The following is a 9,824-nucleotide window of genomic DNA, read 5'->3' as shown; positions in this document are numbered from 1 at the left end:
ATCAAATCTCTGCTATAACCACAGACTTATCTGATCCTCTCCCTGACCTGTCCAACTTCTCTCACTTCTCTTCTGACATTTCAGTATCAGTATAACCCTTGTCTTGGGACAGCTTGTGAGGATCCCACCAAAAATACCAGGCTTAGGAATTGGAACTCATTTTTGAAACATCACAGATCTATTCAAAGAACAAATCAAGTTTTAACCCAAAATTAAGATGAACTTACCTGTTAGGTTCTCTAGTCATTCTAGAAGAACTTGGTGATGCAAGAAACTGACATTCTGGCTCACCATGTATTTTTGTCATTTTGACTCATTCTAGAAACCCCAGTCCATGCAGACGACACAGTCACAGAAGAGAAGGTGTTCTATTTATGAGTTTCCTCAAGGCTCCCTTCATGTCCCTGTTCCTCAGGCTGTAGATGAAGGGGTTCATCATTTGAGGGACAACAGTGTACATCATTGAAACCACTGCAGTGTTTCTGGAAGAGTTAGTAAGAGCAGAACTTATGTATACCCCCAAACCTGTCCCATAGAACAAAGACACAACTGACAGGTGAGACCCACAGGTGGAAAAAGCTTTATACTTCCCACCTGCTGATGGCATTCTCAAAACAGAGGATACTATCTGAGTATAAGAGAAAATGATTCCACACAGAGGAATACCACCAAATATGCTAGTTGCAAAATATATCAGGATGTTATTGATGAGGGCGTCAGAACATGCAAGCTTGATGACCTGAACAACTTCACAGAAGAAGAGAGGGATTTCAAGGTTTGTGCAGAAGGTCAGTTGCAACAACATCAGACTGTGGATCAGGGCATCCACAATGCTAATAAACAGGGAGAGAAGAATCAAGAGGCCACAGAGGCGGGAGTTCATGATGACTGTGTACCTCAGTGGATGACAAATGGCCACATAGCGGTCATAGGCCATTACTGCAAGAAGACTACTTTCTAAACTTGCAAAAACCAGGATAAAGCAGATCTGGGTGAGGCAGCCTGTATAAGTGATGCTTTGATTCTGTGTTTGGATGTTCACCATCATCTCTGGGATGGTGGTTGTGCTTAAACAGATATCATTAATAGACAGGTTGGAGAGAAAGAAGTACATGGGGGTGTGGAGGTGGGAGTCAGAGCTGACAGCCAGGATGATGAGCAAGTTTCCCAGGATGGTGGCCAGGTACATGGATAGGAACAGGATGAATAGAGGGAACTGCAGTTTTGGATCCTCTGTCACTCTCATGAGAAGGAAATCTGAAACATGTGTATCATTTCTGGATTCCATATTGTCGATGAATCTGATGGAAAAGATGGAGTCAATCAAATGTGTGTTTCCTAGACCAGGAGGAGGAGCATCACTAGAGGCAAAATCTATCTGGGGATGGGATGGAGACTAACGGAGAGGAATAAGAGATGGGTGCCTTCTTATGTATATTATTCTGTTTCTTTAAAAATAATAAAAACCTGGGATGCCTGGGTGGCTCAGTTGGTTAAGCATCTGCCTTCAGCTCAGGTCATGACCCCAGGACCCTGGGATCAAGTCCCACATCAGGCTCCTTGCTCAGCGGGGAGACTGTTTCTCCCTCTGCCTGCCTCTCTCCCTGCTGTGCGCTCTCTCTTTCTGACAAATAAATAAATAAAAACCTTTAAAAATAATAACAATAAGGGAGGGTATGTGCTATGGTGAGCGCTGTGAATTGTGTAAGACTGTTGAATCACAGACCTGTACCTCTGAAACAAATAATACATTATATGTTAAAAAGAAGAAGAAGAAGAAGAAGAAGAAGAAGAAGAAGAAGAAGAAGAAGAAGAAGAAGAAGAAGAAGATAGCAGGAAGGGAAAAATGAAGGGGGGAAAATCGGAGGGGGAGACGAACCATGACAGACTATGGACTCTGAGAAACAAACTGAGGGTTCTAGAGGGGAGGGGGGTAGGGGGATGGGTTAGCCTGGTGATGGGTATTAAAGAGGGCATGCACTGAATGGAGCACTGGGTGTTATACGCAAACAATGAATCATGGAACACTACATCAAAAACTAATGATGTAATGTATGGTGATAACATAACATAACAAAAAAATAAAATAAAATAATAAAAATAATAATAATAAAAACCTGAAGCTGATAAAGCAGAGCATCAACAGCTGTGAAGTCTGGAGAGGGTTAACAGGTAGTCATTTTTTAAAATTACACTGTTTTTGATGTTCTGTTTATTTAAAACATTTTGTAATTTTAGGGGCACCTGGGTGGCTCAGTCAGTTAAGTGTCTGACTTCGGCTCAGGTCATGATCTCAGAGTCCTAGGATTGAGCCCCATGTCAGGCTTTTCTCTCTCCCTCTCCCTCTGTCCCTCCCCATGCTCATCCTCTCTCTCTCAAATGAATAAATAAAATCCTTTAAAAAAATAAACTAATATATAGAATGTGAACAGCTTGTAATGCTTAATTTCTTTTTTTATTATTTTTTATTATGTTATGTTAGTCACCATACAGTACATCATTAGTTTTTGCTTAATTTCTTGATCAGACTTAGTAGTTATGTGGGTTTATTCCACTTTAAGAAAATTCATTAATTAGTACACCTTTCTTTGTGTATGTTACACTTCAATAAAAATGTTTACTTCTGAAAAAAATAAAACATTTGGTAATTTTATAAAAAGAAACAGACTGGGAAGGCACCTGAAGATTCTGTCTGGGGGGCACCTGGGTGGTGCAGTCGGTTAAGCATCCAACTCTTGGTTTCAGCTCAGATCATGAACTCAGGGTTGTGAGATCATGCCCTGCTTTGGGTCCATGTGAGACACTATGAATGCCAGGCAGGGAGCTGTTTCTCAGCTGTGGTGCTGAAAATAAAACCATCACTCAACCTCCAATAACAACAGAAGGTTCTTTAGCAACTCCTTTGATTCTCCTGAGACCTCCACTGTTTAACCCTTTCCCAGAAGAGGTGATTCTAACTTATGGACCTTCTTTTCTGCGTTTATGGGGAAAGTAATGCTCCCAATATTGACAATTTCCCTTTCCTCCACTCTTGTACTCAATATCTCCTTGTCTAAAAATAGATAGATAAATAAATAAATAAATAAATCTTAAAAAAGGAAAGATTCTGTCTGGATCTCTAGAGACTTCAGAGGCAGACAACTGAGATAATACATAGATGTGTCAAGAACCAAGAATGAGAAGATAAGGTAAATTTTTCCCAAACTTCCTGCCCTCTTACCACTACAAGATTATAAGTAAATGTCAGAAAATTTTATAATGGTCATATTTTTTAAACCTCATTTTTTTTTAAGATTTTATTTATTTATTTATTTATTTTAGAGAGAGAGCATGAGACCGGGGTGAGGGGTGAGGGGCAAACGGAGAAGCAGACTCCCTGCTGAGCAAGGAGCCCGATGCAGAGCTCCATCCCAGAACCCTGGGATCATGACCTGAGCCAAAGGTAGATGCTTAACCGACTGAGCCACCCAGGCCCCAGGTGCCCCAACAGTCATGTTTTTTAAAAAGCAGATTTCTACTCAGGAAGAAATGGTCCTGGCCATACAAGTGAGTGAAAAGATATTAGTAAATGGAGTGATAGCAAAAAGCACAAAGAAACATGTGAAGACAAGACAGGTGGGAGGACCATGGGTGACTTGGTTTCAATCATTCGGTGTATATACTCTCCTCACAGCTGCCCCAGATGAACCTGTAGTAAGACATTTGCCCCCATTTCCAAACACCGAGTAAGGGGTGTTAGGTTACCTGCTTGGTATCATAGTGGAATGATGATTGACATTTCTGATGTACCTTATGGAAGATCTGTTCTCAGGAAGGACAGAGGGATTGAGTGAGACCCAGGCTCCGGAGCAAGAGGGATCAACTGTGGGAGGAGGCTTAGGTGTGCTACTACTTTTCATGTTGAATGAGGTGGTCACAGGCAGATTGCAGTCTCTGTATCCCTAAAGGTTCAATTTCCAAAGCTCCTCATTAACTAAGCAATTTTTTTTTTTTGTCACAGACATCCCAGGGCAGTGTAAATCCTTAAAGACCAAGACTCTAGAACAGTGGAATTCAGGATGGTGCTTTCTTGACCCTAGGAGACCAGGTGTACATCATGTACATCTGGGTCTGTTCATCCCCATTTCAGATGCTTTGCAAATATAGACACACTATCCTTCTCTAAGTGAATTTCAGTCTTCTTTTCTTAGGTATTAATGAAGGGATCTCTATCCAATGAATGACATCAGTAAGTCTGATACCAATTTTAGCTGTGAAAATATAGATTGTATATATTGATATAAATAATACATCTGAAAATATAGCTGAGTTGTTGTAAAATGGGGAACTCTCAAAAGTTTTTCTTCTAAGAGTCACTGTTTCCTGAAGCTTAATCTTCATTGTGTATATTTATAAGTAGATTCTAATTTATTCTGTGTGACAATTTGTCTCTCGTCAATGCAGACAAATCTGTTACTTCTTTTTACATATTTGTAACTATTTTTTTCTAATTTTTTCACAATATTTTCAATGTACATATTTGTTCACTCTAGGGTACTGTGGGTTAAAATTATCTAAAAAACTCATGTGAATTAATAAGAAAAACATAGGAGCACCTAGGTAGCTCAGTTTGTTAAGCAACTGCCTTTGGCTCAGATCATGATCCTGGAGTCCCAGGATCAAGTCCCACATTAGGCTCCCTGCTCAGTGGGGAGTCTGCTTCTCCCTCTGACCCTCTCCCCTCTTGTGCACACTCTCTCTCTCACTCTCTCTCTCAAATAAATAAATAAAATCTTTTTAAAAAAAGAAAACGTTTAAAAAATAAGTAAGATAAACATAAACTCAGTAGAAATACCACAAACAAATATTTAAAAGAAAGGGAAGTTGACACCTGAAACCATAAAAATCCTAGAGGAAAGCACAGGTAGTAATTTCTCTGACATCAGCCATAGCAACATTTTTCTAGATATGTCTCCTGAGGCAAGGGAAACAAATGAATCACTGAACATTATATCAAAAACTAATGATGTACTATACCTTGGCTAATTGAATTTAAATAAAAAAATAAATATAAAAAAGCAAAATTAAACTATTGGGACTACATCAAAATGAAAAGTTTCTGTACAGCTAAGGAAACAATCAACAAAAGAAAAAACAACCTAATGAATGGGAGAAGACATATCTGATAAGGGGTTAGTATCCAAAATATGCAAAAAACTTACACAACTCAACCAAAAAAATAAATAATCCACTAAAAAGGGGGCAGAGGACATGAATAGACATTTCCTCAAAGAAGACATACACATGGCCAACAGACACATGAAAAGATGCTCAACATCACTAATCATCGGGAAAATGCAAATCAAAACCACAGTGAGATGTCACATCACACGTCAGAATGACTAAATTCAAAAATACAAGAAACAACAGGTGTTGGCAAGAATGTGGAGAAAAAGGAAGCTTCACATACTGTTGGTGGGAATGCAAGCTGGTGCAGCCACTGTGGAAAACAGTATGAAGATTCATCCAAGAATTAAAAATGGAATTACCATATGGTCCAGTAATTCTACTACTGGGTATTTACCAGTAGTAAGAATCCAAAAATATTCATTCAAAAAGATATATACACCCCTATGTTTATTACAGCATTATTTACAGTAGCCAAATTATGGAAACAATCCAAGTGTTCATTCACTGATGAAAAGATAAAGAAGATGTGGTATATATACATACAATGGAATATTTCTCAGTCATAAAAAAGAATGAAACCTTCCCATTTGCACAAAAATGGCAAGATTTGTCAGAGAAAGACAAATACCAGGGGCGCCTGGGTGGCTCAGTTGTTAAGCGTCTGCCTTTGGCTCAGGTCATGATCCTGGGGTCCTGGGATCGAGCCCCGCATCAGGCTCCCTGCTCCGCAGGAAGCCTGCTTCTCCCTCTCCCACTCCCCCTGCTTGTGTTCCCTCTCTCGCTGTGCCTCTCTCTGTCAAATAAGTAAATAAAATCTTAAAAAAAAAAAAAAGAAAGAAAGACAAATACCATATGATTTCACTCATAGGTAGAATTTAAAAAACAAAACAAACCATCAAAGAAAAAGATAGACAGGGCACCTGGGTGGCTCAGTTAAGCATCTGCCTTTGGCTCAGGTCATGATCCCAGGATCCTGGGATCAAGTCCCGCATCGGGGACTCTGTTCTCCCTCTACCCCTCCCTGACCTGCTCATGCTCTCTCGCTCGATCTCTCTCTCAAATAAATAAATAAATAAAATCTTTTTTTAAAAAAAAGAGAAAGACAAAAAAAAAAAACAAAAACAAAAAACCCAGACTCTTAAATATAGAGAGTAAACTGATGGTTGCCAGAAGGAAGGTGTGTGGAGGGCTGGGTGAAATAGGTGAAGGGGATGAAGAGTACATTTATCATCATGAGCACTGAGTAATGTATAGAACTGTTGAATCATTCTATTGTATAGTGAAACTAATATAATACAGTATTAATTATACTGGAATAAAAATTTTTAATTAAAAAATTATAAATAATAAAAGAAAGTTAATATGTGAAGACGCCCAGCCACATAACATTAAGATATGCCAATTAATAAATTATTTTTACTCCCACCAGGTTATCAGTATCCTTGAAAGTATATTGATGATGATATAGATTATCCAGACCTTCTAATGTGTGTAACTGGCTCTCTTATTTCCACCAAGGGACATATATGAGAATATTCCAACAGCTTTATTCATAATAACAGAAAACCAGTTACAAACAAAATTTCCATCAATATTGGACAGGATATCTACTTTGAAAAGTCACCCCTATGTTTACTGCAGAATTATTTACAATAGCCAAATTATGGAAATAGCCCAAGTGTCCACTGATAGATGAATGGATAAAGAAGATGTCATATATATGTATATATATGAATAATATTCCATTGTATATATATAATATTCATTGTATCTCTATATATTATACATAGAAATAGATATATAAAATGGAATATTATTCAGCCATAAAGAGAAATGAAATCTTGCCATTTGTAACAACATGAATGGAGCTAGAGAGTATAATGCTAAGTGAAATAAGTCAGAGAAAGACAAATACCATATGATTTAACTTATGTGTGGAATTTAAGAAACAAAACAAATGAGCAAAAGGGGAAAAAAGAGAGAGAGAGGCAAGCCAAGAAACAGACTCTTAACTACAGAGAATAAACTGATGGTTACCAGAGGGGAGGTGGGTGGGGGAAATGGCTGAAATAGGTGATGGGGATTAAGGAGGGCAGTTGTTATGAGCACTGGGTGTTGTATGGGTGTTGAATCACTATATCACCTGACACTAATATAACACTGTGTGTTACCTAACTGGAATTAAAATAAAAACTTTTTAAAAAAAATATAACATTCTTTGCTTGTGTCTATTAGAGTCAGGGTTACTTTCTTTTAGCAGAAACAAAGGGTTTTTTTAAAGATTTTATTTATTTATTTGACAGAGAGAGACAGCGAGAGAGGGAACACAAGCAGGGTGAGTGGAGAAGCAGGCTTCCTGCTGAGCAGGGAGCCCGATGCAGGGCTGGATCCCAGGACCCTGGGATCATGACCTGAGCCGAAGGCAGACACTTAACGACTGAGCCACCCAGGCACCCAAAACAAAGGTTTCTTCACTAATTAAGATAAACAATTTATCTTCATTTACCATCATCTCAAACTACCGAGATAATCAAATTATAACAATTTTATAGATGATGAAACTAAGTGTAGTAGATGCTGATAGTGCTATGCACAGACACAAGTTACCAGTGACCACTCTTGGAAATTACCAGATTAGGTATAAAAGATCCACTCCTCCCATGTTTCATAGTAGGCTTATTTTTGAAGTGCAATTCAAATGGTGCAATCTATGGAATTGGCAGAATTATGTCTCCATGACTACAGACTTATTTGGATCCTCTCCACGATCCATCCAACTTCTTTACTTTTCTTCTTCCTTGAATATCCAAACAAAATCACTGTATGCCCTGCCTCAGGTTCAGCTCTATGGACCTGACCAAAGTAACTGCGTTTGATAATGGAATTTATTTTTGAAACATCACAGAGCTATTCAAAGAACAAATCAAGTTTCAACCCAAAGTTAAGATGAACTTACCCATTAAGTTCTCCAGTCATTCTAAAAGAACTTGGTGATGCAAGAATCCGACATTCTGGCTCACCCAATATTTCTGTCACTTTGACTCATTCTAGAAACCCCAGTCCATGCAGACGACACAGTCACAGAAGAGAAGGTGTTCTATTTATGAGTTTCCTCAAGGCTCCCTTCATGTCCCTGTTCCTCAGGCTGTAGATGAAGGGGTTCATCATTTGAGGGACAACAGTGTACATCATTGAAACCACTGCAGTGTTTCTGGAAGAGTTAGTAAGAGCAGAACTTATGTATACCCCCAAACCTGTCCCATAGAACAAAGACACAACTGACAGGTGAGACCCACAGGTGGAAAAAGCTTTATACTTCCCACCTGCTGATGGCATTCTCAAAACAGAGGATACTATCTGAGTATAAGAGAAAATGATTCCACACAGAGGAATACCACCAAATATGCTAGTTGCAAAATATATCAGGATGTTATTGATGAGGGCGTCAGAACATGCAAGCTTGATGACCTGAACAACTTCACAGAAGAAGAGAGGGATTTCAAGGTTTGTGCAGAAAGTCAGTTGCAACAACATCAGACTGTGGATCAGGGCATCCACAATGCTAATAAACAGGGAGAGAAGAATCAAGAGGCCACAGAGGCGGGGGTTCATGATGACTGTGTACCTCAGTGGATGACAAATGGCCACATAGCGGTCATAGGCCATTACTGAAAGAATACAACTATCCAAACTTGCAAAAACCAGGACAAGCAGACCTGCATGAGGCAGCCTGTGTAAGTAATGCTCTGATTCTGTGCTTGGATGTTCACCATCATCTTTGGGATTGTGGTTGTACTTAAACAGATGTCAGTAAAGGACAGGTTGGAGAGGAAGAAGTACATGGGGGTGTGGAGGTGGGAGTCAGAGCTGACAGCCAGGATGATGAGCAGGTTTCCCAGGACAGTGACCAGGTACATGGATAGGAACAGGCTGAAGACGAGGGACTGCAGTTCTGGATTCTCTGTCACTTCCATGAGAAGAAATTCTAAAATGTCTGTTTCATTTCTGGGTTCCATATTGTTGATGAATCTTATGGAAATGATATGGTAACAAGACAATGAAATGTTAGCTCCTAGGCGAGCAGCAGGAGTATCACCAAGCACAAGCACCTTGTTGGGAAAGGAAAAAGTCAAATGGAGAGATGTCTTCTCTTTGTATATTATTTTGTTATTTTGAAAAAAGATTTAAAGTTAATAAAGCAGTGAGTCAAGATTTGTTAATTCTGGAAAGGGTTGAGGAATCCTCATTTTTTAAATTAGACTATTCTTTAATTTGGTGACTTCATTAGAAGAAATGGGTAGTGAGACTGATGAGTCTATCTGGATCTCCACCCTGTTCTGCAGAGATCTCACAGCCTGGCAACAGAGGTAATACAACAGTATGTTAAAAACCCAGAATTGGAAGATACAGGGAAAACTGCCCAAGCCAACTCTCAGAAATCAGTAGAAGGATTAAGCAAATGTTATAACAATCACTGTATTTGCAAATGAGCATGTTCCTGCTGAGAAGGAAAATAGTCTTTTTCCTTACAGAGAGAAAATAGGAAACTGGCAGAATAATAACTATTTGGGGATTGGAGGAAAGGTACAAGGGAACAAGTCAAGAAAATAGAAGGCAGGAGGCAAATGATGTCTTGATTCTAATCATTTTATGCA

At 39.0% G+C, this 9,824-nt stretch overlaps 2 protein-coding genes across 2 annotated transcripts; both read right to left on the bottom strand.

The window, feature by feature from the left end:
• Positions 1 to 349: 349 nt before the first annotated feature.
• LOC118553273 (olfactory receptor 7G2-like) lies at positions 350 to 1,288 on the bottom strand. The gene has a single exon (XM_036120243.2). The coding sequence runs from the start codon at positions 1,286 to 1,288 to the stop codon at positions 350 to 352; it is 939 nt and encodes a 312-aa protein (XP_035976136.2).
• A 6,959-nt stretch (positions 1,289 to 8,247) lies between these two features.
• On the bottom strand, positions 8,248 to 9,221 carry LOC144380098 (olfactory receptor 7G1-like). Its single transcript, XM_078062070.1, is given in 2 exon segments — positions 8,248 to 8,879; positions 8,882 to 9,221. Coding segments are annotated over 2 exon segments (936 nt in total). The 5' UTR covers positions 9,186 to 9,221.
• Positions 9,222 to 9,824: the final 603 nt, after the last annotated feature.

The sequence above is a fragment of the Halichoerus grypus genome, chromosome 1 (genome assembly GCF_964656455.1).
Source record: "Halichoerus grypus chromosome 1, mHalGry1.hap1.1, whole genome shotgun sequence".
NCBI classification, from domain to species: domain Eukaryota; kingdom Metazoa; phylum Chordata; class Mammalia; order Carnivora; family Phocidae; genus Halichoerus; species Halichoerus grypus.
The sequence above is the reverse complement of the archived record's forward strand: the minus strand, read 5'-3'. Positions and strand labels throughout refer to the sequence as shown.

Excerpts from the sequence above, each read along its gene's own strand:
- LOC118553273 (XM_036120243.2), bottom strand. The coding sequence starts at position 1,288 with ATGGAATCCAGAAATGATACACATGTTTCAGATTTCCTTCTCATGAGA.